Source organism: Gracilinanus agilis, chromosome 3 (genome assembly GCF_016433145.1).
Source record: "Gracilinanus agilis isolate LMUSP501 chromosome 3, AgileGrace, whole genome shotgun sequence".
In the NCBI taxonomy this organism is placed as follows: domain Eukaryota; kingdom Metazoa; phylum Chordata; class Mammalia; order Didelphimorphia; family Didelphidae; genus Gracilinanus; species Gracilinanus agilis.
Window position 1 is genome coordinate 579181533 of NC_058132.1, and position 24387 is coordinate 579205919.

Sequence of the window (24387 nt, forward strand, 5' to 3'; positions counted from 1 at the left end):
AGGGAACTCATCTGATTCAAAACTCATGTTAAATCTAGACTAGACTTGGAAAAATGGACTCAAAGGCTAAGATACACCTAATAGCCAATGTAAGATGTGGTTTCATGATGACAAACTGAAGAATACAAATAAAAATCTTCTGAACTCAATGCCAAATCCCAAAAAATCAAGGGACTGTAGCAAAAGGAGGGCATCGTACATTTTACATTTTTTTAAAGATGTTAAAAAGTAGTATAGTATATTGTATGTCATATAAACCCTATGTTGAAGAAGAAGAGAGGTGCACTAGTAGATATTATCATTAACATTCAAATATAGTAAATTCTCCATCTATTTTTCCCATCTCATTAGCCTATTATCTATTAAGATAAGATAATTTAAGTAAGGAGAAAGCAGTGACAAATAAGAAAGTCAGGATGAGGTATATTAACCGAGTCTTGGAAACTGGATGTTCCATGAAGTGGGGCATATGCCAGGCATAGGGGCTATCCTATCCTATGCAAAGACATGGAGGTAAGAGAGAGATTGCCAGAATTGGGAAATAGCAAATTGGCCAGTTTTATTAGAACATTCACAAAATTGACCCATTATTTAAAAGGAGATGATGGGAAATAAGCCTAGAAAGGTAGGCTAGAGCCAAAATGTAAAGAGTTTTAAATGCCAAGTGTTTTTATTTTATTCTAGAATCCCTAGGGAGCCATATAAGATTCTCGAGAAAGGTCACATGATAAATATGTGCTTTAGGAATATTCATTTTTGTTAGCTTCTAAAGAAAGAATGGAAGCAAGAAGATGAAGATAGTTTGTTCTAGAGGGGATACAGCAGCACTAAAGTTTTTTTAGCAGGGAAATGACATGGTCAGGTTAATGATTTCTTAAATGAAATCTAAGGAACATTATTTTGACAGCTATATGGAGAGGGCAGAGGCGAAAATCTGATCATCCAAGCAGGGGAATTATTTGGTAGGAGGTAATAAACTAGGGTGGTGAGCGTGTGAATAGGAAAGAGAGATGTGAATGGGTGGTATAGAAGAAAAATCAATAATTTTTGGCAACTGCTTGGAATTGGGGTAGGGAAAAACTTGGGCGATTTGTATGCTACTTTCAGTAGAAATAAGTAAGTCTGGAGACAGCTAGATAGTTCAGTGGATAAAGGACCAGATCTAGAGCCAGAAGGTCCTGGGTTCAAATGTGGCCCAAGTCACTTTCTAGCAAGTCCTTTATCCCCAGTAGCCTAGCCCTTCTACCTTGGAACTGATCCTGCCAGCCAGAGCTCTCCCAGCTGGCGCTCTGCATCCCCAACACCATTCCTTGGAGAACAAGCGCTTGCTCCCCTCACACCATCTGACTCCTTGCTCTTGTGGAGAACTTCTGGTTTGTTGTTTCGAGCTCCAAATATCCAGGCGTCCTTCTGATCTTTCCCCAAATTCTGGGGCACTTTTCTGCCCTTCGAGCCGCAGACCCAGGTGAAGATGGAGGAAGGACCTCTGCGTCTTCTGAACCGCTTTTATTTTCATAGTAAGCCTTTCTTTTTCTTGGGTTATGGATACTTAATCCTTTTTGGTAAACTGGAGCCTGGAGAGATGCTTTTCTGTCCTTTCTCTTCTTTTGACCTTTCTGCATAGAAAGACTTGACTGTGTCAGAAATCCAATCACGCACTTCTCTGTAAGTGAGATATCAGCTTCTTTTTGTTGCTGGCCCAGCCTCAGGAGAGCAGAAACTCCTGGACAGCCGATTCAGACAGTACCCTGTCCGCTCCCTGCGATCGGAGCTCTCTCTTCTCCATTCAGTCCCACGGCCTGCCGCACAGAACCCCACGAGGTGCACAGAAAACTCCCCCCAGCTCTGTGTGTGTGTGTGTGTGTGTGTGTGTGTGTGTGTGTGTGTGTGTGTGAGCGCCTCCTGTCCAAGACCATCTCTGATCCATCCCGTTATTTGTCTTGTACATAAACAGCTGTTGGCACGTCGTCTCCCCCGTTAGAATGTCAGCTTCTTAGAAGAGAGCCCTGGGCCTGGAGTCAGAACGACCCGAGTTCAAATCTAGCTTCAGACTCTTGCTAGCTGTGTGGCCCTCAGTTGTAAAATGGAGATAATTATAGCACCTACTTTCCAGGGTTGTTGTGACATTTAGATGAGATAGTATTTGTAAAGCAGTTAGCAGGTACCTGGTAAACAGTAGACACTCCATAAATGTGCCTCCTTCCTTTTCTCTCCCCTCTTAAGGGTAGGGACTATTTTTGCCTACTTTTGTCTGTCCTTCAGTAAGCATAGTACCTGAAAATAGTAAACATCTAATAAGTGCTTTTTAACTGGACAAATTATAACTGACATTTAAAAAAATTTCCTAACCAATTAGGGAAAATGGAGGAGGGGCTGGAATTCTACACATGCAATCTATTTTTCTTAGGTTTCCATGAACATGAAAATGTACCTTTTTGTAGACTGCCTGCTCAGACATCAGTGCTCATCCACTATACCACGTCCAAGTAATAGCAAACCATTGTAGCGGATATGCCTCAGGTTCTCATATTAAATGATGTTAATAGGCCACTTTACTGGATACACATGGTCCTACCCAACATAGAAGCAGGATGTGGCTAAAAAGTTGTAAGAGGAGAGGAAGTAATCCTTCCTCAAGAAGGATCCACTCTGTCCAAGGCTAAGATTTGGATGACAATTGGCTCAGGGAAGTACTTGGTCAAGCAGGAATTTAAAAATCCAGACCCACTGGGCCAGAACTCTCCTACTTTACAGCAACAGCAACAATAACAATAATGATAATAATGATGAAGAATTAATATGTAAAATTAAATATATATAACTAGAATCTATTTTTCTTAGTTTTTCATTAAGATATAACTTAACCATAAATGTGTTAAAATCATGCAATTTACTTTTGTATAGGTTGCCAAGTCTACAGTTTTTCAAATAGTAGAACAGATGGAAAGTTAAGTTTTTAGACCTCTATCCATACCCCATATAGGAGCCTGGGGGCTAGACAGCTCATATAAACAATAAGTCTGAAATAACACCGCATAAGCTTAATTATAATAATAAAGGTTCTCTTCAAGTTAATGCTCTGAAAAAGAGCTAAATCTAAAACACAACTAATACAAGGAATTAAGTGAAACTGGCATGTGGAATTATTATGGGTCAGTCAGTCAATGAGTATTTATTATGCACTTACTATGGTCCAAATACTATTTGAAACACTAGAGAGAGAGTACATGTGATGCTTTTTTTTGAGGGGGTTGTTCTATTCTGCTCAACCTTGTATTTTATAAGCATAATGCCATCTTCATGTGGTGGCTAAAGAAATGTGCATTTTATCACAAGTATTACTAGTTATATCTTAACCCTTGAGTAATACTGTTTCTTGAAAGGGCCTGGAAAGTAATGGGGAATATTCCTGTGTGTATACCTATATACAAGATGATTTGAATTTTAAATGATCTTCAATATAAATATATCTCAGGAGTAAATTCTCTAAGGCTGTGGATGAAGGATGTGATTGTTTCAAAGAAATATTCATTAAACATACTGAAATTCAACTCAGGGTATCAGTTCACTTGATTATTTTTAATTCACTATATTTAAAACCAAACTCTGGACCCCTAAGTAGAAAGTTCTCCTATGCAAAGTATCTCAAAGGACTTTGGCTTCTCTTCAGAACTTTGAGTTACTGAATGCAAGAATTTTCTGGATTGCAAAATCAATTTCTTCATATAATCTGAAGGAGTCCATCTCTGTGTCCATAATTAAAAGAAGCCACAACAGCATCCCAAATCTTTCAAAGATTCTAGAATCCTTATAAATCAAAAATTGTGCGTGAAATTAGGCATTGTGTGTGTGTGTGTGTGTGTGTGTGTGTGTGTGTGTTTTGCACTTTATGTCTTTTGGTTTCAGGGGAAGAAGACATAGTGCAATATATACAAAAGTTCCTATTGGAGTAAAAAGCAAATTCACAAAGAATCACAGGTTTCTGAATTTATCTTGGACTTTCAGGAAAATGGAGTTCAAAATCTTTCCCATTGTTTTACAGAAAAGAACATGGAACTAGGAATCAGAATATATGAGTTCAAATTCATGCTCTGCCATTTCCTTGTAGATCCCAGACCTCAATTTCTTCATTTATGGAATGAGAGGCTTGTTCTAGACCATCTCTTAAAGGTTTCCACATTACAAATTTATGATCTTATGATTCATTCAAGCTGTTTCCTGTCTTGTGTACAGAGTTATAATATTCACAGAACTAGAAGAAGGGTCAAATAAATAACAATGTAATCATAAGACAAGTGCCTCCTCTTTCTATCCTTTATTTATAAATCTTAAAGGTCTTTTCCCTCCCCAACAGTTCAAGTCTATTGATTGTTGGCTATTTCTTAGTCAAGCCAGAAGTCCTAAATCTAAAGAGTCTTTCCAAGCACCACAACAGTTTGGGCTCAGAAGGGTCCATTTGGCAATTAGCTCAACATCTGTCACTGCAGTCCAATTTTAGGCCACCAGAATCATGGGAACTTTTGTGGATACCTGAGATTGAGAACCACACATAAAATTTAGGCATCTGTCTAAAAACTAAAAGATAAGTAACTAAGGGTTTTTCTCAAGTATGGCTGACATCTCAGGCAAGGATTAGTTTTCATGTTTCATATTGGGCTTCATTCACAGGTGCCAGTAGCAATAAGATGAATGTAAATTTTAAACCTGATTTCACAAGTAACAAAATTATCTATTTTAACAAGGTCTAGGATTAAGTTACACAAACTTTTTTTTAAGTATTACTGAGCTTAACATATATGATACCCTTAAGGTTTTAAGCCTTTTGATGCTTCAGCCATTGAATTAGAGTATTGCCTCAGAAGTAGCTTTAAAGTAGGTGATGAGTAGCTAGAAATGCTAGAGATGATAGGGAGGATTTGATGAAAAAACAAGAGTGAATCTTCAAGTCCAGTATTCCTAAAACTAAAAAATAGCCCAAAAATATCAGTTCAAGTGACGCCCAGTTAGTATTAAATCAGGTGCATTTTAACATAAACTAAAGTTGATTTGCTCTGTCTGCAACTTTAGGGAAAGGGGATGGAATCATCCTTGGTTATTTGTTGTTCTATGTCCATACCAAATACATATATTTCTCAAGCCATGATACTTGGTTGACATAAAGAATAATTTCTAATAGTACACTTGGCAAAAAGGCTACCAATTGTAAAAAGAAATGTAGGAGGCATAAATTCATTCCAGGATGTCAGAACCTGGGAGATTATAATACAAAAGCATCATTAAATACTAACTAAAATAGCATAAATGTGAGTCAACATATTAACTGACAGAATGGAATATAAAATGAAATAACATAATGGAAATGTTTAAGACGGTCATTGAGTATAAATGCTGTAAGGGTGAAAAAGGGGTTTTTTGGGGGGTTCAATATATTAAAAGATGGTCGCCAGAGGACTGAACTATTATCAATCCTCAATTAAGAATAATCTCAAGTCAAAATTAACTTTTATGGAAGTTTATTAACAATTGAGGAGAGAGAGGGGAAATAAGGAAAGTGAAGATACTGAAGCAGTCTCACCAAAGTATCAACATTCCAGCCAGGACTCCTCCACAGAGCAGAAGAGCTCCTTCATCAGCCTCGCTCTTCACCGGAAGCTTCTCTCTACCAGATTGCCTCCATGGCTTTTATAGTGGTTTCCTGTCCCTGCCCTTTTCACAGGGGCCAATCACAGCTTCCAAATTGTCTAGCATTGTCCAGGGGATGATGGTCTTTGTGGGAACTAGTTCGCACCTTCTGGAGGTGTGAATGCTTATCAAAAAGGTTCACACTTTCTGAGGGTGTGAACAAGTTTCTGACTATTTGAGTTAGAAAAAAGAGTGGAACTCTCTAAGTATCTTGTTGGCTTCTCACCTAGCACTAGGTAGGATGTGAATTCACTAAGTGTTTTTTTTTTTGTTTGTTTGTTTGTTTTGTTTTTTTTAAGCTTTTCCCACCTACTTCAAGCTTGGGTTGATTCAAAGTTATTGCCAACCAAAGTGTTAACTCCAAAGAGAACAAAGGATTCCCTTTTCACAAGTGTGAACTCAAAGATAACTAAGAATTCCCTTTTACAATGCCTGATTGCTATGTTAAAGGATGGAGCAGATTGGGAGGAATGAGTAGGGAGATGGAGGCAGGGAAGGGGATGAGTTAGAACTAGAGCCAAGGCAGAGAGGAACGGTCACTTGAGGGCAACAGAGAAAAGCTTTGATAGCCTTGTAGTTTGGTCTAAGGAGCTCCCTACCTAACTTTGACCATGAAAGAACAAATAAGAACTGTTCACGGTGCAATTTTCAAAGCAATTTAGGGGAAAAACATTGCTTTTTAACCATAAAATGTGAGCCAGCATTATTGTAAATACGTTAATCCAATTTTTAAAATGCCCTTTTCAAAAAATTATATAGCATTTCTTCATTATACAGCATTTTTCATTTCGTACAGATTCAATAATTGAGTTATCAAGTATGCATTGTGATGAGTGAAATTAAGTTTTCATCACTCATATATTTTTACTTTTCTGATCTAAACCAGCTCTAACATCTTCATTCTTTTGTAGCTATCTTCATCATTATCTCTGGGATCTTGAGATTATAATATTTCTGGCAGAAAACATTTTACCAATAAAATTTATGGTTGAAATAGAGTTATACTGCAAACAGTAGGAGTTGCCTTTTTTAATGGTATAATTTTCCTGAAAGAAGTAGCAAAATAATTACAAAGTAGGAAAAGTTGCTATATGTAGTCAGGGAAAGAGAAATATGAAAGATGATAATTACAAATAAACAAAGGTTCATGTAAGGAAAATGCTTATCCACTGTGTGTGTGTGTGTGTGTGTCTGTATACAGAAGATTATCCACTGTGTGTATGTGTGTGTGTCTGTATACAGAAGGTTAAACAAGAGGAAATAAATTTTAATTAGAGCAAGAGATCTGTTAGTCAACAGAATGTTCAGTTCAATATTATAAATTAAGAGGAGGATTTTTTAAAATGTTATTACTTGTTCCATGCAAGGTAAATGGTTCTTGTCCTCAAAGAGTTTACAGTCTAGGTGAGGAGATAAGACATTCATTCACCAAGGCTGTAAATGTTGACATCAAGAAAAATAAACACACTATCTGAAAGCATATCCCTTGAATATGTTGGCATGAGAACACCAACTGATAGTATGGGTATTGACACTATTTGGCAATTCCTGTGACTTTCAAGCTTCACACTTGGTTAACTAGAAGAAAAATGGTACCATTAGCAAAAATTGCATAGTCTAGGGAGGGTACTTTTTTTGTTTTATTTTGGGGGTGGCAGGAGGAGATTGATCAGTTTTAGATATAGAGAGTTTAAAGTGATGGCAAGACAGCCAAGTAGAGATGAAATTGAGTTTAGCAAGAAGTTAGGTCTTAGCTGCTGATGAAGCTTTCTTATCTTTTTCTTATTTCTTCCCTAGCACAGTTCTTTGGAAATAGTAAACACTTAGCAAATAGTCATTTTAATAAATGTATAAACTGGGTGAAGATACAGAATTGATGACATTTCAGGAAGAGTTTCAAGAAAGAAGAGAAGATAGTAAAGTACTGAACCTGCAGATATACCCAAGATATTCCCACATTTAGGGAAGTGGGAGGAAGCCAGGCTATGGAGGTCCTTAAATGCCCAGCTCAATTCAAATTAACAATTTATTAGGCACTTGTTGTATGCAAGGCACTACAGAAGGGGATGCCAAAAAAAAAAAAAAGAACAAAATCTCTTCCCTACAGAAACTTACATTCTATTGGATGATAAAACTTGTTCATAGATAGCTAAATCTGAATAATTAGCAAAAGTAGAGAGCACTCAAAGGAATAATGAACAGGAGGAATTCCATGTGAACTGGAATGACCTCCAGGAATTGATGCAGAGTGAAAGGAGCAGAGCCAGGAGAACATTGTACACAGAGACTGATACGCTGTGGTAAAATAAAATGTAATAGACTTCTGTACTAGCAACAATGCAGGGATCCAGAGCAAGGCTGAGGGACTTATGAGAAAGAAAACTAGCGACATTCAGAGGAAGAACTATGGGAGGAAAAACACAAAAAGAAAAACAACTGCTGGAACACACAGGCTGATGGGGATGTTATTGGGGATGTAGACACTAAACAATAACTCTAGTCCAAATTTCAATAATATGGAATTTGGGCTTAATCAATGATACATGTTAAACCCAGTGGAATTGTGCATCAGCTGGGGGGATTAGGGTGGTTTGGGGGAGAGGGAAAGAACATGAAATATGTAACTAGGGGAAAATATTAAAAATTTAAATTTAAAAAAGGAAAAAAAATTGAGAGCACTAAAAACTAGGCCAATTGAGGAAGGCCTCATAGAGGAGGTAGCACCAATCAATCAACAATTATTTATTAAGCACCTGCAATGTCCCATGCACTGCCCTCAGCATTGAGCACACAGAGACAAAAACAAAACAATCTCTTTATTTCCTCATGGAGCTTACATCTATAATGGTATACAAAAGAGATCCAAGGGAAGAGGTATGATGGGAGGAACTTGGGGGATCAGGAAAAATCTGAAGGAAAAAGGAAGATAAGACTGAGGCTCCAAGGAAACCAAGAATTCTAAGATTCACCAGTGAGGAAGAGGTACATTCTAGGCATGAGGGGCAGCCTTACAAAAGTACCAAAATGGTAGGGGGGTTCCATATTAAAGGTACAGGAAGGAGGCCAGGTTGCCTGAACCATAAATTCATGGAGGGAAGTAATATATGATATGACTGAAAACAAGATGGAACCCAGATGTAAAGAGCTTTAGATTCCAAACAAGAATTTATATTTGAATCTAGAAATAACAGGGAGCTACTGAAATTTATTGAGGAAAAAGTCTATCAGATTTGTCAATTAAGAGATAATTGCTAACTTTGGAGAAAGCAGAACATCACAACTGTGCTTCCAAAGAAGCTAGAAATTCTATTAGGAGGAAGTGAAGTGGGTAATCATTTCAGAAATGGAAGACCACCTGGGCAGTCATAGAGACCAGGAATAGAATGCTGAGCTTGGGGAAAAAGCAGGTTATGCCAGTTTTACTAAAATAGCAAGTATATGAAAGGGAATGATGAAAAATAAACTTATAAAAATAGACTGGTGCTACACTGTGAATGACTTTAAATGTCAAGCTTTAGGAGTCTATATTTTATCCAAGAGTCAATAGGGAGTCACATAAGATTCTTGAGCGGTGGAGAAATGTGGAAGGAGGATGGATGAGAGGGGAAAGAAGGAAGTAAAACTAATTTGTCCTAAAGGCAATAGGGTAACTTCAGTGATTTTTAAGCAGGAAAATGACATGGTTAGTTCTGTTTATTCTTTAATGATATCCAAGGAAGAAAAAAAAAATTTAGAAAGGTAGAAGAACCAGGATAATGTGAGACCATGGAAGCCAAAGTTGAATTGCATTTTAGAGGGCCACAGAGGGGGTTAGCATTATTGGATCCTCTAGTCAGTGGTTTCCAAACTTTTTTGGCCTGCCACCCCCTTTCCAGAAAAAATATTACTTAGCCCCCTGGAAATTAATTTTTTTAAATTTTAATAGCAATTAATCACTGCCCCCCCTGGATTGCTGCAGCACCCACTTTGGGAATCACTGCTCTAGATCCAACAGATCTACTAGAGTAGTTGAGTAATAACTCTCATGGACATAAGTAGTAACTAGGTTTTGAATATAGGTTCTCTCTTCAAATCAAGCCATCATTCCACTACAAAAAGAATGAAGACTGAGTTAGGTTCCTTATATTTGGCATTTAGAAGATTATTGATGACACTGATGGAAGCAATTTCATGTGTTGTAGTTGCAGGGTCAGATTACAGGAGTTTAAGGAGTAAGTGAAGAATAGCAAAAATAAACCGATCACTCAAATAGTTTTGTCATAAAAAAAGAAATAAGAACAATAGCAATAGGAAGCAGCAACATGAAGTGAGCAGCTTTTGTTTTATATTCAGAAATAAATATAAGCATCTTTGTTGGATAATGTTGGTGCCATCCTATGCAGGGGACTCCTGGAGTTTCTTTCCAGCTCTAATATCAATGTGGAAAGTTTCACATATGAAATGACAAGATGAAGATATTGTCTTCAAAATTCTATACTGAGGATAATGATATGTAGCACATTTGATAAGGAACACATCCACCTGGGCTAAGGACATCATGACTAACTACAAGATGTTCTAGTACCGTAGCCACTTAATTTATCTGTGCCTAGAGATATATATTTTTGCCTCCTTTGGATTTCCTCTGCTTCTTTACAAAATTAGAGGCTATCGAGGATGTTTATGGGTAGTTTTTTAATTTTTATTTTAGCTATATACAAAACGCCCTTCTGGTCTTTTTTATAATCATTTTTATTCATTTTCAATACAAAAGATAAAATAAATACAATACAAAAGATAAAATAAATAGCAAAATGAAACAGAGGAAAGACAATTATTTATAGCATCAGTAAATCAACAGTAGAGAAAACCTCAAGGGTATGGGCTGCTGGCTGCCAGAGTGTCTTGGGTTATTGCATAGATTAAAAACATATATTTGTCACACACTTTACTATTATGCAGACCCAATTGTGCTTTAAAAATTATATTTATAGGTCATTTTGCCTACTACCAAAGTTAAGCCATTGGTGTGGTGGAATGAAGCTGCTATTTAGCAGGTCAGAGCAGTAGTTAAGAAAGGAAAAAGGTAACTGACAGTTTTTAGGTGGCCAGAAGCATTCCAGTTGAGGACACCAGAATCCAAAATTCCTTCTCTTGCCAAAACTACTTCAGCCTCTCTGTTGACCAGAAGAGACAGGAACTTAGTTTTACATTTCTTCTTAGAGTGGCTCTTCCAAGAATCCTATGTTCATTAGGGCCACATTGTGATGCAGAAATCAATACTGACTTAAGTGAAATAACATTCCTTTCTGAATATAAATGCTATTTCTACTACAATCATCAGGGTTTTCCCAGAGGGCTGTTAGCCTAAGTTGGGCCTACCTTGATTTTATGTGTACCATAAACACAAAAGAGCTGGTAGTTGTTTTATTGTTAAGCATCCAAATTTTTATTAGCCTGTTTTATTATTAGGAATCCAGATTTCATATGGTTTTATTTGTTGTGTTTGGAATTTTTTGCCACTGCCATCTCAACTTTCTTCTTCCTTTTGAGACACACTCATGAAACAGTGGAAATCCCATCTCAGAAGATTGGCTAAATGTTTTTTTTTTTTCCTCCCAAGTTTCCCTATTATCTTATTGTTCCGTTACCCACCAAGGATCAGGTGGGATTCTAGGATCATGGGGTATTGCTGGACCCAATTTAAGGTACTTTTTCTTGTGTTAAATGAAGTGGATCCTATACATTTAAGAATCTCTGCTATTCAGTTTAACAATTTTCCAGTTTTCAATTCAGTTCTGGAAAGCTGTCAGGGGACTCCAGTGTCAACTCTCATGGTAAAAATTGTACAAGGAATAAAATGGAGAATGATAAGCATTTTTATATCTTAGAGGGAAATAGCATTTATTCTCATGCTATTTCATTTGTATCCTGAGAAACTCCTCATATTTACGCAGAGTTGTCTGTTTTATTCCCTTACAGAACGGAAATTAAGAATAGCAGCTTATTCCTTGCCTGTCTATACTGAAAACACCCATGAATGTTTATTATAAAAACACTCCTAGATAAAACACACTTCTTCCAAGATAACATTAAAAGTTTCTTAGAGTCAGAAAAAAAGGGGGGAAAGATATTGATTCTAATTATATGTAAAACAATGGGGAGAATCTTCAACCCTTAGATGCTTTATACTATAATATGTTCTATTTCCTTTTGAATATTTATGTTGATGAGGCTTTAGGAGAGATGGAAAGTAATTCTCTATCAATCATTAACAAGCATTTATTAAGAGCCTGCTGGGTGGCTGGGGTTACTGACAAAATAAAACAGCCCCTACTCTTAAGGAGTACACGGGGGAAATAATGCATACATATACAAGTATGTAAAAAACTAAATGCAAAGTAATTATTGCATAAAGAGGGGCTAGAGGAGGCAGATTCCCCTTCCTCTGCCAGCCTCTTGATTTGGGCTGAAGATCTCTTATGTAAAGATGTTGCTTTGTTTCAATTAGTCAAATTGGTTCAGGCTCTTTTTTGTTATTATTTTGTTTTGATTTATTTGTCTGATCTGGGCTTGTGATTTCACTTGTACAGGGAGCTTCTGATGAGGAAGCCTGCTTTACCAAAGCAGAGGCAACTAATTTACAGTTTTAACTTTAGACAGTTGTCTGGGAAACTGAAAACTGGGATGGCGCCTGAGGCAGGGGCCTGGAACCCAGTCTCCCAGCTTCCCATGCTGGCTTTCTCTCAGGCTGCTTCTCCAAGCCGTGAAGTCTTTGATGGGGATCACTGCCCAGGACCAGGTTGCCATACCACTAGCCTCCATGGATCTGTTAGGGAGCCCTAACCCACAAAGGAACACTTCCCTCAAGTATGGTACAAAAACCTGCAGAGTTTGAAACTGCCACGGGGAAGATGAAAACAGCTAGCAGAGTTATTATACAAGCACACCTCTTCTTTTCCTCTACTTCATTTAAGAAAATTTGCTTTCCTACCTCTTCGCTCCAGTTTACTATCATTAGCCTCTCTAACTTCCTATATGCCCAAGAGGTACTTTTTTTCTCTCAGCAAATCCACTTTTCATTCAAAATTGATTTCCATTAATCATTAATTTCATTAACCCCATCTGGGTTCATTATCATTTCTTCATGTCTCCTGCAATGCACTTTATTGTAAAAATTATAAAAATAATGTGCTAGAATAAAAGAGGGCATCAAGTCCAACAATGTCATTTATAAATGAAGCTATAGAGACTCAAGTAATTAAATCACTTCATTGTATGTATTTGTGTTCCTAGTTCTTTTACATGTGTTTATCCTGCCTTCTAAATTAGATTAGGGGTTCTCTAAACTTTTTTGCATAGTAAAAAGTAGTTGAATGCATGTATCTAATATATGTATGTTAATAAATGTACTACCATACTATTACTTATATATTAATGAATTTATATTAATTATAAAAATAGAACATTTAAAAGATGAGATAAAGATGAAATAATAACATCTTATTATTCTAAAGTCAGTACAAGCTATTGTAGTTTTCTGAGTGGCATGTGCTTAAGGATAATCGCTGGTAGCTATGTGAAGGGGTATATATTGGTAATGACAGAAATTTAAAGGAAGGAGACCAAGTAGGAGGCTATATAACCTGAATTAGCATGGTGGCTATATGAGGAGAGCATCAGGGATAAATGTTGGAGATGTTGTGGAGGTAGAAATGATAATAAAATATATTAGATGTATTGAATGGGAGTGAAGGAATCAAAGATAATACCAAGGTTGCCAAATAGGATAACTGGAAAAATAGTGGAGTCCTCAATAGGATAGGAAGGTTTAGAATAGAGGTGGGTTTTGGGGAAGAGGTAATGAATTCTGTTTTGAACATGATGGATTTGAGATGCCTATAAGACATCAAATGAACAATGTCTAATATGCAGTTTTGTGAAACTGGACATCAGAATAGAGTAGGCTTGAATATATACCTCTAATAGTCATCAATATTGTAAGTATGGAATTGGGGTAAATCAAGGATCACTAAGCACTTATATTTGAATTGGACTGGAAGCCGACTCCATGGAACTCTGAGAGAATTCTGTTTGGGAGGGGCCAGTGAAGGAGGGAGTTTGATGAAAATTCTGAAGATTCTAAACTGCCAAGGACCAGCTGCCAAAAACTCCGGAGAGGATATTCAAGCTCTCAGGTGGGCTTGGGGGTGGATGGTTGTAGGTGGCTGGGAGGATCTGGACAGAAATTTAGCTCTTCTGAACCCAAAAACTCAGGGGCAACCTGGAGATTTCAACAGCAAAACCTTTCTACTGATTTCATTGCCAACAAAGAAGAAACTGATAGAGTTGTGCTCCATAATTGGCCTTAGTGCCTGGACTCCAGAGGCGGGCACTTGGGGGACCCTTCCCTGATCCCTCTTATACCCCTTCCTGGCAGTTATTCCCCTGTTTGTTAGATAGTGTTAAGGATAGGATATTGTGAGGAGGGGGAGAGGGAGTTTCTGAGTCAAAGCTACAGAAGAAACCAGAACTGCTCTCTTGTTATGAGGTTCATAGTTGATAGAGAAGTTTCCCCTGTACCCTCCTTCCTTATAAATCCTCAAACATCCCTCACCCTCTTATCCTGAATTCCCTCATCTTTATAAATAAATCTTTATTACTTCATTAGTGGTAGTTTGGGGCTGTTACTTTGAGGAGAGGAAGACTGATCTGTGGTTGAGGGGAAGACGAATACCAAACACCATCTTGAAGGGCAAAACTACTAGAACTGAGGAATGGGGAGGCTTGTCTCCATAGTGCTGGCTCTGAGGGTGGGATCTAACCCATTAGGGTCATGACTGATCCCCAACACCTCTCTTCAATACCCCCACTGTAGCTTTGCCAGTTTAGGAACCTATTTGAGTTTTTTCCCTCATAAGTCTTCCCTGGAGTGTAGGTGAATGAATAGCTGATCTGGCCCATTGAAAGCTAACAGGAGGGGGGAGTCTAGATTACCCCCTCCATTTACCATCAATACTCACCCCACATACATATAGAGATGAAAATTAATCTCATGGAGCTTAAGAAGTCCCCAAGTGAGAAGGTATACAAAGAGAAGAAAGGAGGGCCCTAAATCAAAGCCTTTGGGGAATCTTGTTTTGGGGTTTGATGGGCATGAAGGTTAATAAAAAAAAAAAAAAAAGAAAAAGAAAAGAAAAAAGAAAAAGAGCAAGGGGGTAGGAAGAGAACCAAGGAGAAAAATATAACAACTCAAAGATGAGAGAGTATACAGGAGCAGAGGGTAGTCAAGTTGATCAAATGCTACAGAGAGATCAAGGTTGTAGACTGAGAAAAGTTCATTAGATTTGGCAACAAAACGGTTAATAGGAACTTTGAAAAGTGCAGTTTCAGTTGAGTGAAAAGTGAAACATAACTAGGAAGTTAAGAATCTGACATTGAAAGTATCATAGTCCCCTTGACCAAAAAAAAAAAAAAATATGAAAGAGCTGAGTTTGGGGAGAAAGATAATGTCATCACAACCCATTCATGCCTGTTCATTTGGCAAATCTTACTCTCACCAAAAAATGAAAAAGAAGAGGTATTTAGGGCTTATAAGGCAGCCTCTTTCTCAGAATGCACAATCTTAGCTGGGTTGATTGGGAGACTAGATGTGGGGTTCTGTAGGCAGGGAAGAGATTTTGCTTTCAAAGATACGCTGGTGCCTAAATTGGGTTAGGTAGGTCCATACCAGGAGCCATATGAGAGATCTGCAATAGAGCATTGTGTAGGAAAATATTGAAGGTGTTAACCGGAGCTGCGGTAGAGGCAAGCCCACACAGTTGGCTATGGGAATAGGTTCCAAAGTATCTTCCCACCCTCTGATTAGTTGATCACATGGCACATGGGGTCAAGCCATAGTCCCCTCTTTTAAAACCACTGCTCTAAATTCTAAGCTTTTTAAGAATCAGGATTTTATTTTTCTCTTTCCATTTTCATGGTAGATTTATCACATTCAGTAAATATTTGCGGATTTTTTTCTATTTTTGATGTGGAAGAATTTTGTACTCATCCTCTCCTTTTGTGTAATTAATTAAGGAGGAACTTCATTTGGAACATTCTCCTTTAGGAATTGTTGAAACATTATTTTAAAAAATGTTTGACTCCTCAAAATAGAATAACTTCATAAATCATATATAATAAAGTTAAATTCTATATAGTGAAGCTACATAGCTAGGTACCAATGTTTACAAAATATCTCCATAAAACCTCAGGTTCAGTAAGGTAATAAGTAAAATCAGCAAAACTAATTCCAGGAATTCCTTGTTAAGGATGCACTCAAAGTAGTCTTGATGCCCATATTAATTCATACCAGCTTCAGATTGGTCCTGATCTAGGGTAATATTCTTGAAGTTAAAAAAAATAAACAAAGGATTTAACATTACCCTTTAAAAACTACTGAGTGTAGTGGTATAGAAGGCCATATTAGAAGTTAAGGAATGTATCTAGATATGTTTTGTGATCTTGGGCAATTATTTCTCTCAGTTCTGTTTCTATAGCTATTATTATATCTTGTTCATATGGATGCTAAGACTTAAATATTTCAGTAAATAACTTTGAACTCTAAATACAAAGTATTATTTAAATTTGGAAATGCTAACATTATTTAGGACTTTTTTGTGAAATTATTTATAAATTCCCTTTAAGATGCGATAGGGTTTTTTGGTTTTTTTTTTTGGTGTGCCACCAATTTACTCTGTGACATTCAAAGCTAGTCACTTAACCTTTTTTTTTTTTTTGCTTTCACTTTTTTTTTGTACTTTTTTTTTTTAAACCCTTGTACTTCGGTGTATTGTCTCATAGGTGGAAGATTGGTAAGGGTGGACAATGGGGGTCAAGTGACTTGCCCAGGGTCACACAGCTGGGAAGTGGCTGAGGCCGGGTTTGAACCTAGGAGCTCCTGTCTCTAGGCCTGACTCTCACTCCACTGAGTTACCCAGCTGCCCCGCTTTCACTTTTTTATCTGCAAAATAATGGTTCCAGTGATTTAAAGTGTAGTAAATGCTTCTAAATAAAGGTGGTATCAAAACCTTTAGTATTAATATAAGCCTTTAGTGTTAATAAAAAGGGTACTTCAGCTCTTATTGATGCTGTCGACAGAAAATCATAGCAGTCAAGGCATCTAAATGAGCCATTTCCAAAAAGCTAATACGTGCCACTGGAAGGGTTTGGGATGGTATTTAAGTCTTTGGGGGGAGGGGGGCAGGGACAGGAGAGAACCATACTGCTGTCCCCTTTATTCATTTTAATAGACATTTGGCATTTGGCCTCCTGTCCCATGCATGTTCTTAATTCTAACTAACTTTGCTTTCCCAAAAAAGTTTTTAAAAGTTAATCTTCCCAGAAGCATACCCTGAAATAGGAATTTTTTTTTTCAGTCTAAAACTATGAAACCCTTTAAGACTTCCGATTCAGATTAAATGTCTATCATGCACCTACCATGTATTTTAGTGCTCTAAAGGACAGCAAAATGAATAATTTGGAACCTCGCTCCTGACATAGTCCTAACCTTCACTCAGGTAGGGGAAGGGAGTGGGAGGCTAACTGCTTCAGGCTGGGTAGGGGAATGGTAAGCTTCCTCTGGGGAGCTTGCTAAGCGGAAACAGTAAGAATAGTCAGAAAATAGCGAGAAGCGTTCTCTTTTCACCGGAGGTAGGTGCCTCTGTCTCAGATATCTGTCCTTGGGAAGAGTAGGCACAGGCTGGACACACGTACACAATGGGCCACGTGCAGTGGGAGTGGGCGGCCAACACAACTAATACCCCCAGCATCCCAAGGCTCAATATAATAATAATAATAATGATAATGATAATAATAATAATAATAATAATAATAATAGCCAGAATTCACACAGCAACTTTTAAGGTTACAAAGAGCCTTCCATTTTATCTTCATCTTCATTCTGGGAAGTATTTGCTATGAAAAGCCCATTTTAAAGATGAGGAAACTGAGGCTGAGAGATTGATTTTTGCAGGGTCACGCGGCTAGTCTAAGGCCAAATTTCTCCTCGGGTCTCGGTGACTCCAAGGCAAGCACTCTCCCATTTACTGGTCTCCTAGTTGCTTCTGGTCCTCTGTGTTCCGCTTTGCTCGTGTCTCTCCTCCATTCTAGACTTTGCTCCTGGGCTTGTAGCTCAGCTGTCCATTCCCATGGCCGATGTGAGAGGAAAAGAGGGAGCTCCTTACTGGCCTGCTCCCCTTGAGGTGGGAGGCTCAGCACCGCCATGCTTTTAAAGGGCACCGAGCATGGCCGGGCTTCAGCTACCCCAAGTCAAGTCCCCCCTTCTCACGTTCTGCATCGGGATGGCCTCGTGTTTTTGCACTCTGTCCAGTACCTTGGCATTTACCTAGCTCCATTATCCGCCTGGTGTTTTCTGGGATTTGTCAGCTGACCTGGAGAGGAAAAGAGCCCCCTCTGCCCCACCCCCTCCCCCCACGGGGAGTAGTCCCCTCCGGAAGCTGACACCCCGAGGGATTCCACTGACCCCCTGGCGGGTCTGATCTCCTGAGTTCTATGGTTTTCCTGTTAAATACATTATAAAAAATGATTTATAAAAACATAAGATTTTGGTAATTATAAAAATAGCATTCTCTCTAGGAAGAGCCCTGGTCAAATGAGCATTCAGTATGTGAATCCAAGCAGCTTGATTTTATAACAGATTAAATTAAAGCATGTATAATGGTTGTCATCACATTTTAATAGAGGTTATTAACTTCTTATTTCTTTATGTACAGACAACTCTTAGTTTCCCTTGCTAACAATGACAGATAGGGATAATTAAGATATCTGATGATTTTAAATTATCTAGACATTATTTTAACCAGTACTTTTAACCTCATCTTTCCCATCAAACCTTTTCCCAGAGATTCAAAGTAGTAGAATTTGCTTATTAAACTTTTTCCCAAAAGGATCTTCAGAGCCTGGAAGATCTGGGCTCACTTAGTGATGTATGTTTACATATTACTTCTAAGGGCAAGGGCTAAGCAATTGGAGTTCAATGACTTGCCCAGGGTCACACAATTGGGATGTGTCTAGGGCCAGATTTGAACCCTGCCACCAAAAATAGGATCAGCACCCAGAAAATAGCATCAAGGTGACTGAACAGCCAAAAGTTAAATAGGATCATAGGATTCTGAAGTGACCTGAAAGTGAACCTTGTCCACTAACTTTATTTTATATTTGAGAAGACTAGCCCGGAGCAGTGAAGTTATTTTGCCCAAGGTCACAGTTATAGTAGTAGCCAAGCCAGGACAAGCCTAGGTCTTCTTACTCCTAATCCTGAACTAGCTTTTTGTGTTCAGTTCTACAAAAATGTTATTCAGACCTGAAAACCTAAACAAGTTGGTGGTCGGAAGGGTCGTGAATACCATTTCCCTATTGTTGCTTTCATAAGCATAGCTCGGGCAGTAGAGAGCAATAGAGCGTAGCTGCCCTAAGTGAAAATCACTGCTCTATTAGATTTTGATTTTTGAGTAACAATTGTCCACCTGATATAGAAGAAGATAGGGAAAGGGTATTTATTTTCTTCCAACAGCTAAAAGGTGATCATACTTCTGAAATTCGTTGAGATTGTCCAAGAAAGTGTGTAAAATACTCATCCATCACCAGGCGCCCCTGGTCAGGAAATGACAGTGCAGTAAATATCTTCAGCAGCCACCTTTTAATGTACAAGCTGTTTTCGGTTGGAATTTTCAGCACTCACATAAAACACGCTGTCATGAGTGACTGCCTGTGCTCCAAAGTCATTACTATTGGGATAATGGAACATCTTTCACCGAATAACCAAAAAACTTTAAATGTCATGTCAAGTTTGTTGAAGCCGTTTTCAAACCCTGTTCAAGGTTACATGAATATTGAGTATGCTTCTTTTTGAAGTTTCAGATGTATGAGAGGAATCACACGTAAGGCTGTAAGATTTAAGTCCTTTAATTTGGAGGGGAGTGGTAATATGTCTAGTACTTTTTTGGAAAAGTCAATCAGCTATATCTTTTTCAGTATTAGATACTGTAAGAGATTCCTAATGATGGTGTGATAAGTCAAGAACATTCTCACCAGTAATTTACCAAATAGGAAAGAAAACAGATTTTCTTTTACAATCAGTGATAACAACTGTATCTACCATATCCATTTCCTGTCAAAAGGAATCTGAATGACTTTTCTTCAATTTTTAACTTCTGTGGCCTTTGTACAAAATAGCATCGATTTTGTTGGCCATTACTAAAACAATACTAATGAGGGAAATAAATTCTAGTGAAGTGGTTTTCCATTTTTATTTATATATGCGTGTATATATATTCTGAATCTTAATTTAGTGGACTTAAAAAAACTATAACCTTTTATTTGCTGTAGGTAATCCACGTTTTTCTATAGAGAGAACTTCTTTGCGAAGAACAGCTTTCACACTAGTTTTGAAAATTTGTACAGTCTTTAGTAATTCTTTCCTAAATTTAATAAGTTTTTTGCTTCTTTCCTCCATAATTACAGAGAACCAGAAGATGCAGCTGGTGGAAGAGTCCCATTCCCACCACAATCTCAACTGCAACTCAACCAGGACTGCTGCTGTTGCCAAGGAACTTAATTGTAATCTAGACACTCATTCATCCACAGTGAGGAACAAGGATGTTAGGAAGAAGGACACCTATAACATAGAAAGCACCAAAGAAAAAGAAATGGAGCTTCATGGCTCTGTTTCTAAAACCGAATCACTTCCTGAAGTAGAGGCTCTGCTGGCAAGACTTAGAGCTCTATGAATTCAGTTGATACAAATGATTAAGTAAACTATAATGCCATACTATGCTTGGCTGGCTACAACACTTTTTTAAATGCCTTACTTTTGTATAACTGACATTATATAGTTATGTATTTCAAAGTATGTCAGAAATTTTATCTAAAATTCATACTCACAATTCTTTTCCTGTATATTTGAGACCTTGTGCAAAGCTATAATGGGCTTAATGCCTTTTTGTTGACAATCTGTTCTACTATAGTTGGAAAGAGATTGAATTATATATAATATTCTAGTGAACAGGTGGGTGACTACCCTATTCTGCAATGTTTTCTTAAAGAAAATATATGATATGCCTGCAGGTCTAAATAATTATATTTGGTTTGCTGTCTGTATCAATGAATCATAAATCCCAGAACTCAACACTTTGTTGTATACATGCTTGTATGTTTGTATTTATATATGTCCAGATTCTTTCTGTAGTTATGATCTGCATTCTATTATTATAACATCAGAAATATGGAATAGACATGTAAAATGACTAGTAGGCACATTATAATCATTGCTGAATTCAGGCTGATTAGATTCTTCAGAAGAGTAAGGCACATGAAGCCCATTTCAAATATATAATGAATGAGGACTATATAACTTAAGCAAATGCACAATGCAGATACATTTATATAAAATGAATATATCTTATATTTGCTGCTGAAATTTTGTCTCTGTTCTAGAAAACATTTTTTTAGCTTTCAATCATGGCTGTGGAACAAAATGATCACTTTATTTCCCAATTGTGTGCTTTTTAAATAATATTGTAAACAATATGACCATCCATTTTCACGGGCAGGTTTTAATAAATGTTTTCTTTTTTAAATATTTTATATAAAAGTAGGAGCACTGCTGCTGTGTTAATTTCTCATCAAAAAAATAAACTTCTTGCACTAAAGGAAAAAAAAGTTGCATCGTGTGGTTTCTTATTTAAACTTATGATACACTACGAGTTAATTTGGAGATAGGTTGTTGCTGTTTATATACTTTGCCTTATAAAATACACTATGAGGCTTTTGCCTTCAGTTAAAAAGCAGTTATATGGAGCCAGTCTTGGAGAGGTCCCTTGCTTTTTATTTCCTTGTTTAAGTTGCCTCCTTCTTTCTGCTCCAAGTTAATAAAGTTAATTAATTAGAACTGTGAAACAGGGCCTGTTTATAGACATTGGGGAGCAGAATGTTTTCCATAGCCATTGTGGGAATAAATTGTTCTCCTTTTATGCATTACTGAAATGTGCATTTTGCCCTCTAGTTACAGTTCCCATTTTCCTGAAAACAAATAAAACAGCAAAAGGTAAAAGACATTTACACATTTAAACAGACAAGCCCTAACAACAAAGCAGAATTGTTTTGTTTAGAAATGCATTACAGAAAAGAGTTGTAGGTATCAGTTCCTAAAATGAATTTGAGAAGATTTCTTTTAGATGGTGTGTTTAAAAAAAAAAAAAAAAGCTAACACTTATTAAACTGAACAACGCTATCACTCCCATCTGTGAGTGGCAACAGGTACAGGTCCAGACCGCCAAGGAAATAGTTGGGACTAAAGAAAAACCCACAGGAAACAAAGAGGACTCCAACAGGAAGCAAACAAATCAGAGGGACCAGAGACAGGCTCTTGGAGGTCCAGGAAACATGCATGAGGCAGGTCAAAAGGCTTGGGGATCATTTCCTTGTAATACTTCTTTACTGAAGCCAGGTAGGGGAGCTGGTCCGAAGAGCAAGATAAGGATGCAGATAAAGGACACTGTATGCCATCCCACCCTCAACCGCCTTTAAAGCCCTCTCCTTCCTCAGAGAGATGAGAGATTTCCTCCATGAGCCTGGCCTGGAGACATGGAGGGGATGGCAATTCAAATGAGACAGGTACATTTCCTTGTCAAATGCCCCTTAAGTAGGGAGAGGGAATGAAGATAAAATCACACACACACACACAAATGCCCCTATATCTGCATATGGAAACCTCGTGACTTTAGCCAACTGCAAATTACAGTGAAAACTATGATTACCTTTATCTCTGAAAAAAAAAAAGCGCGGTACAGTTTCATGATCCTGAGCAAACTGCATTTGTTCATGTGAATTAGTGGGTAATAGTCCAACACAAATCTATCTGATGCAATTCAGTACACTTGAAAGAATATGTATTTTCCAGATGGGCTCCAGACTAATCCTGAATCTAGAGTAAATTGCACCTTTTCTTTCTTCTCACCCTCCTTTTTATGGAAGGAAGGAAAATGTGTCAAGAAAAAAACCTGGATGACTAAGCTGTCATTGAATTGTCAATGAGCAAAGGCCTTCTGCTACTAATTGGACTGTTTTTTTCCCCCGCTCTCATACATTTAAACTAATTTTAAAAAAGAGAGCCCAATTATTGGCTTAAATATGTATATCCTTTACAAAGGACATTTTGGAGGATTCGTTAGACACGTCAGAAACAATTATTTGTTTATTTGTTTATTATAACAATATTTATTGAACTTTCCTGGTAAAAGGCCAAATGTAATCAATTCTATGTAGTAGCCAAAACTCCAATTGTTGCGATTACCATCTGTTACAAGAACATTTGTGAATGATTCAGACGTGATGGTTTAGCTATAAAGAAATACATATTGGCTATACTTCTTCAGTGACTCTTATTTTGGAAGATCACAATCCAATTAAGAGCTAAGTTGCCTAGTTAGAAACTATACCAGTTTAGGCTGCGACACATTTCATTCTGTATTTCATCCCTAATTAAACACACTTCCTCAATCCAAGAGTCTGAGATGTGCTTAGGCCCAAGACCACATTTTTATGGTTATTTCTATGGCAACCTATTTGGATTGGCTCTGACTCCTGAAAAATGACGTTTCCTCATAGATAAAATGCTAATTGGATTGATAAAGAAAAGGTATTCATTTCCTGTTTCCTTCATAATAATTATTAGAAGCAGTTTGAATAGATGTAGCTGGCGATGCTTTGGTCTTATTTTTTTTTTTCTAGCGAATCATAGCTGTTGTATTCCCTTGCCAGTCATGAGTACTCTTAAAACCTGTTGGTGGGCCAAATAGTTAAACCATTTTGCCCCAAGGATTTCTGTTTAACAAAGCCTGCAGTGAAGTAACCAAAGCACCACAGGAAACTTAAATAAAGTTCAGAATTTTCTAAAATTTCTCAATAAAATAGAAATGTGTTTCTTTTTATTAAGCTTTCTATAAATGCTGTCCCCTAAAAGGTTTACATGTGAATCTTTTAAGGGTTGGGAACAGTCATTAAGAGGGAGGGAGATGGTGGAGAGAATACAGTATTCTCATTTATTAGCTAATTTTAATCAAATGTCATTTTGTGTTAGCAAAATGTGTTCAATCACTGAAAAATAAAAGCAGATTCTTGTTTCATCCAGGAAAACAAAATGGAGAGAATTTTGAATGCTACCCATTTTTTAAAATCCTATTCGGTTCTCCAAAATGATTAGAAATTTGGATGAATATCTCTTTGCAGTATCATCTATCTTTAAACAGATCTATATGTTAGAGATGTCTTAAGCATTCTGAAGGCCAGTTTTTAAAAAGCCATTTTAATGATGAAATTGTGGAATTACTTATCATTGGACCAGGATGGCAGATTTTATTTTACTAGGTTTTTCAAAGTTGTAATAAACCACTATTGTATTATCATGTTACTAACTTCTTTTGTTTTGAAAGGCAATTTTTAAAGGTTGAGAATTTACTATTTTCTCTTGGCATTTTTACATCCTACCACATTTTGACTGTATGTCCATGTCTTAACATTTCCAAATGGTATTGCATTTAACCCAAAATGTTATTTATTTCTCCTCTTCATTCTTTGTCTACAGGGACCTGAAAATGTTAAAAGATGAATGGGGACAAGAATCTTAACTAATCATTGGACATTTGTAAGTCTTCCTGGGTATGACTT

At 37.3% G+C, this 24387-nt stretch overlaps 1 protein-coding gene across 1 annotated transcript in view; it reads left to right on the forward strand.

Moving 5' to 3' along the window:
- Positions 1–21371, forward strand: part of DIAPH3 (diaphanous related formin 3) — a 423660-nt gene extending 402289 nt beyond the window's left edge. Inside the window, exon 28 of the mRNA XM_044670603.1 lies at positions 20185–21371. Coding sequence (XP_044526538.1) covers positions 20185–20450 — 266 coding nt within the window. The 3' untranslated portion in view covers positions 20451–21371. The remainder of the gene's footprint in view (positions 1–20184) is intronic.
- The last annotated feature ends 3016 nt before the right edge of the window (positions 21372–24387 follow it).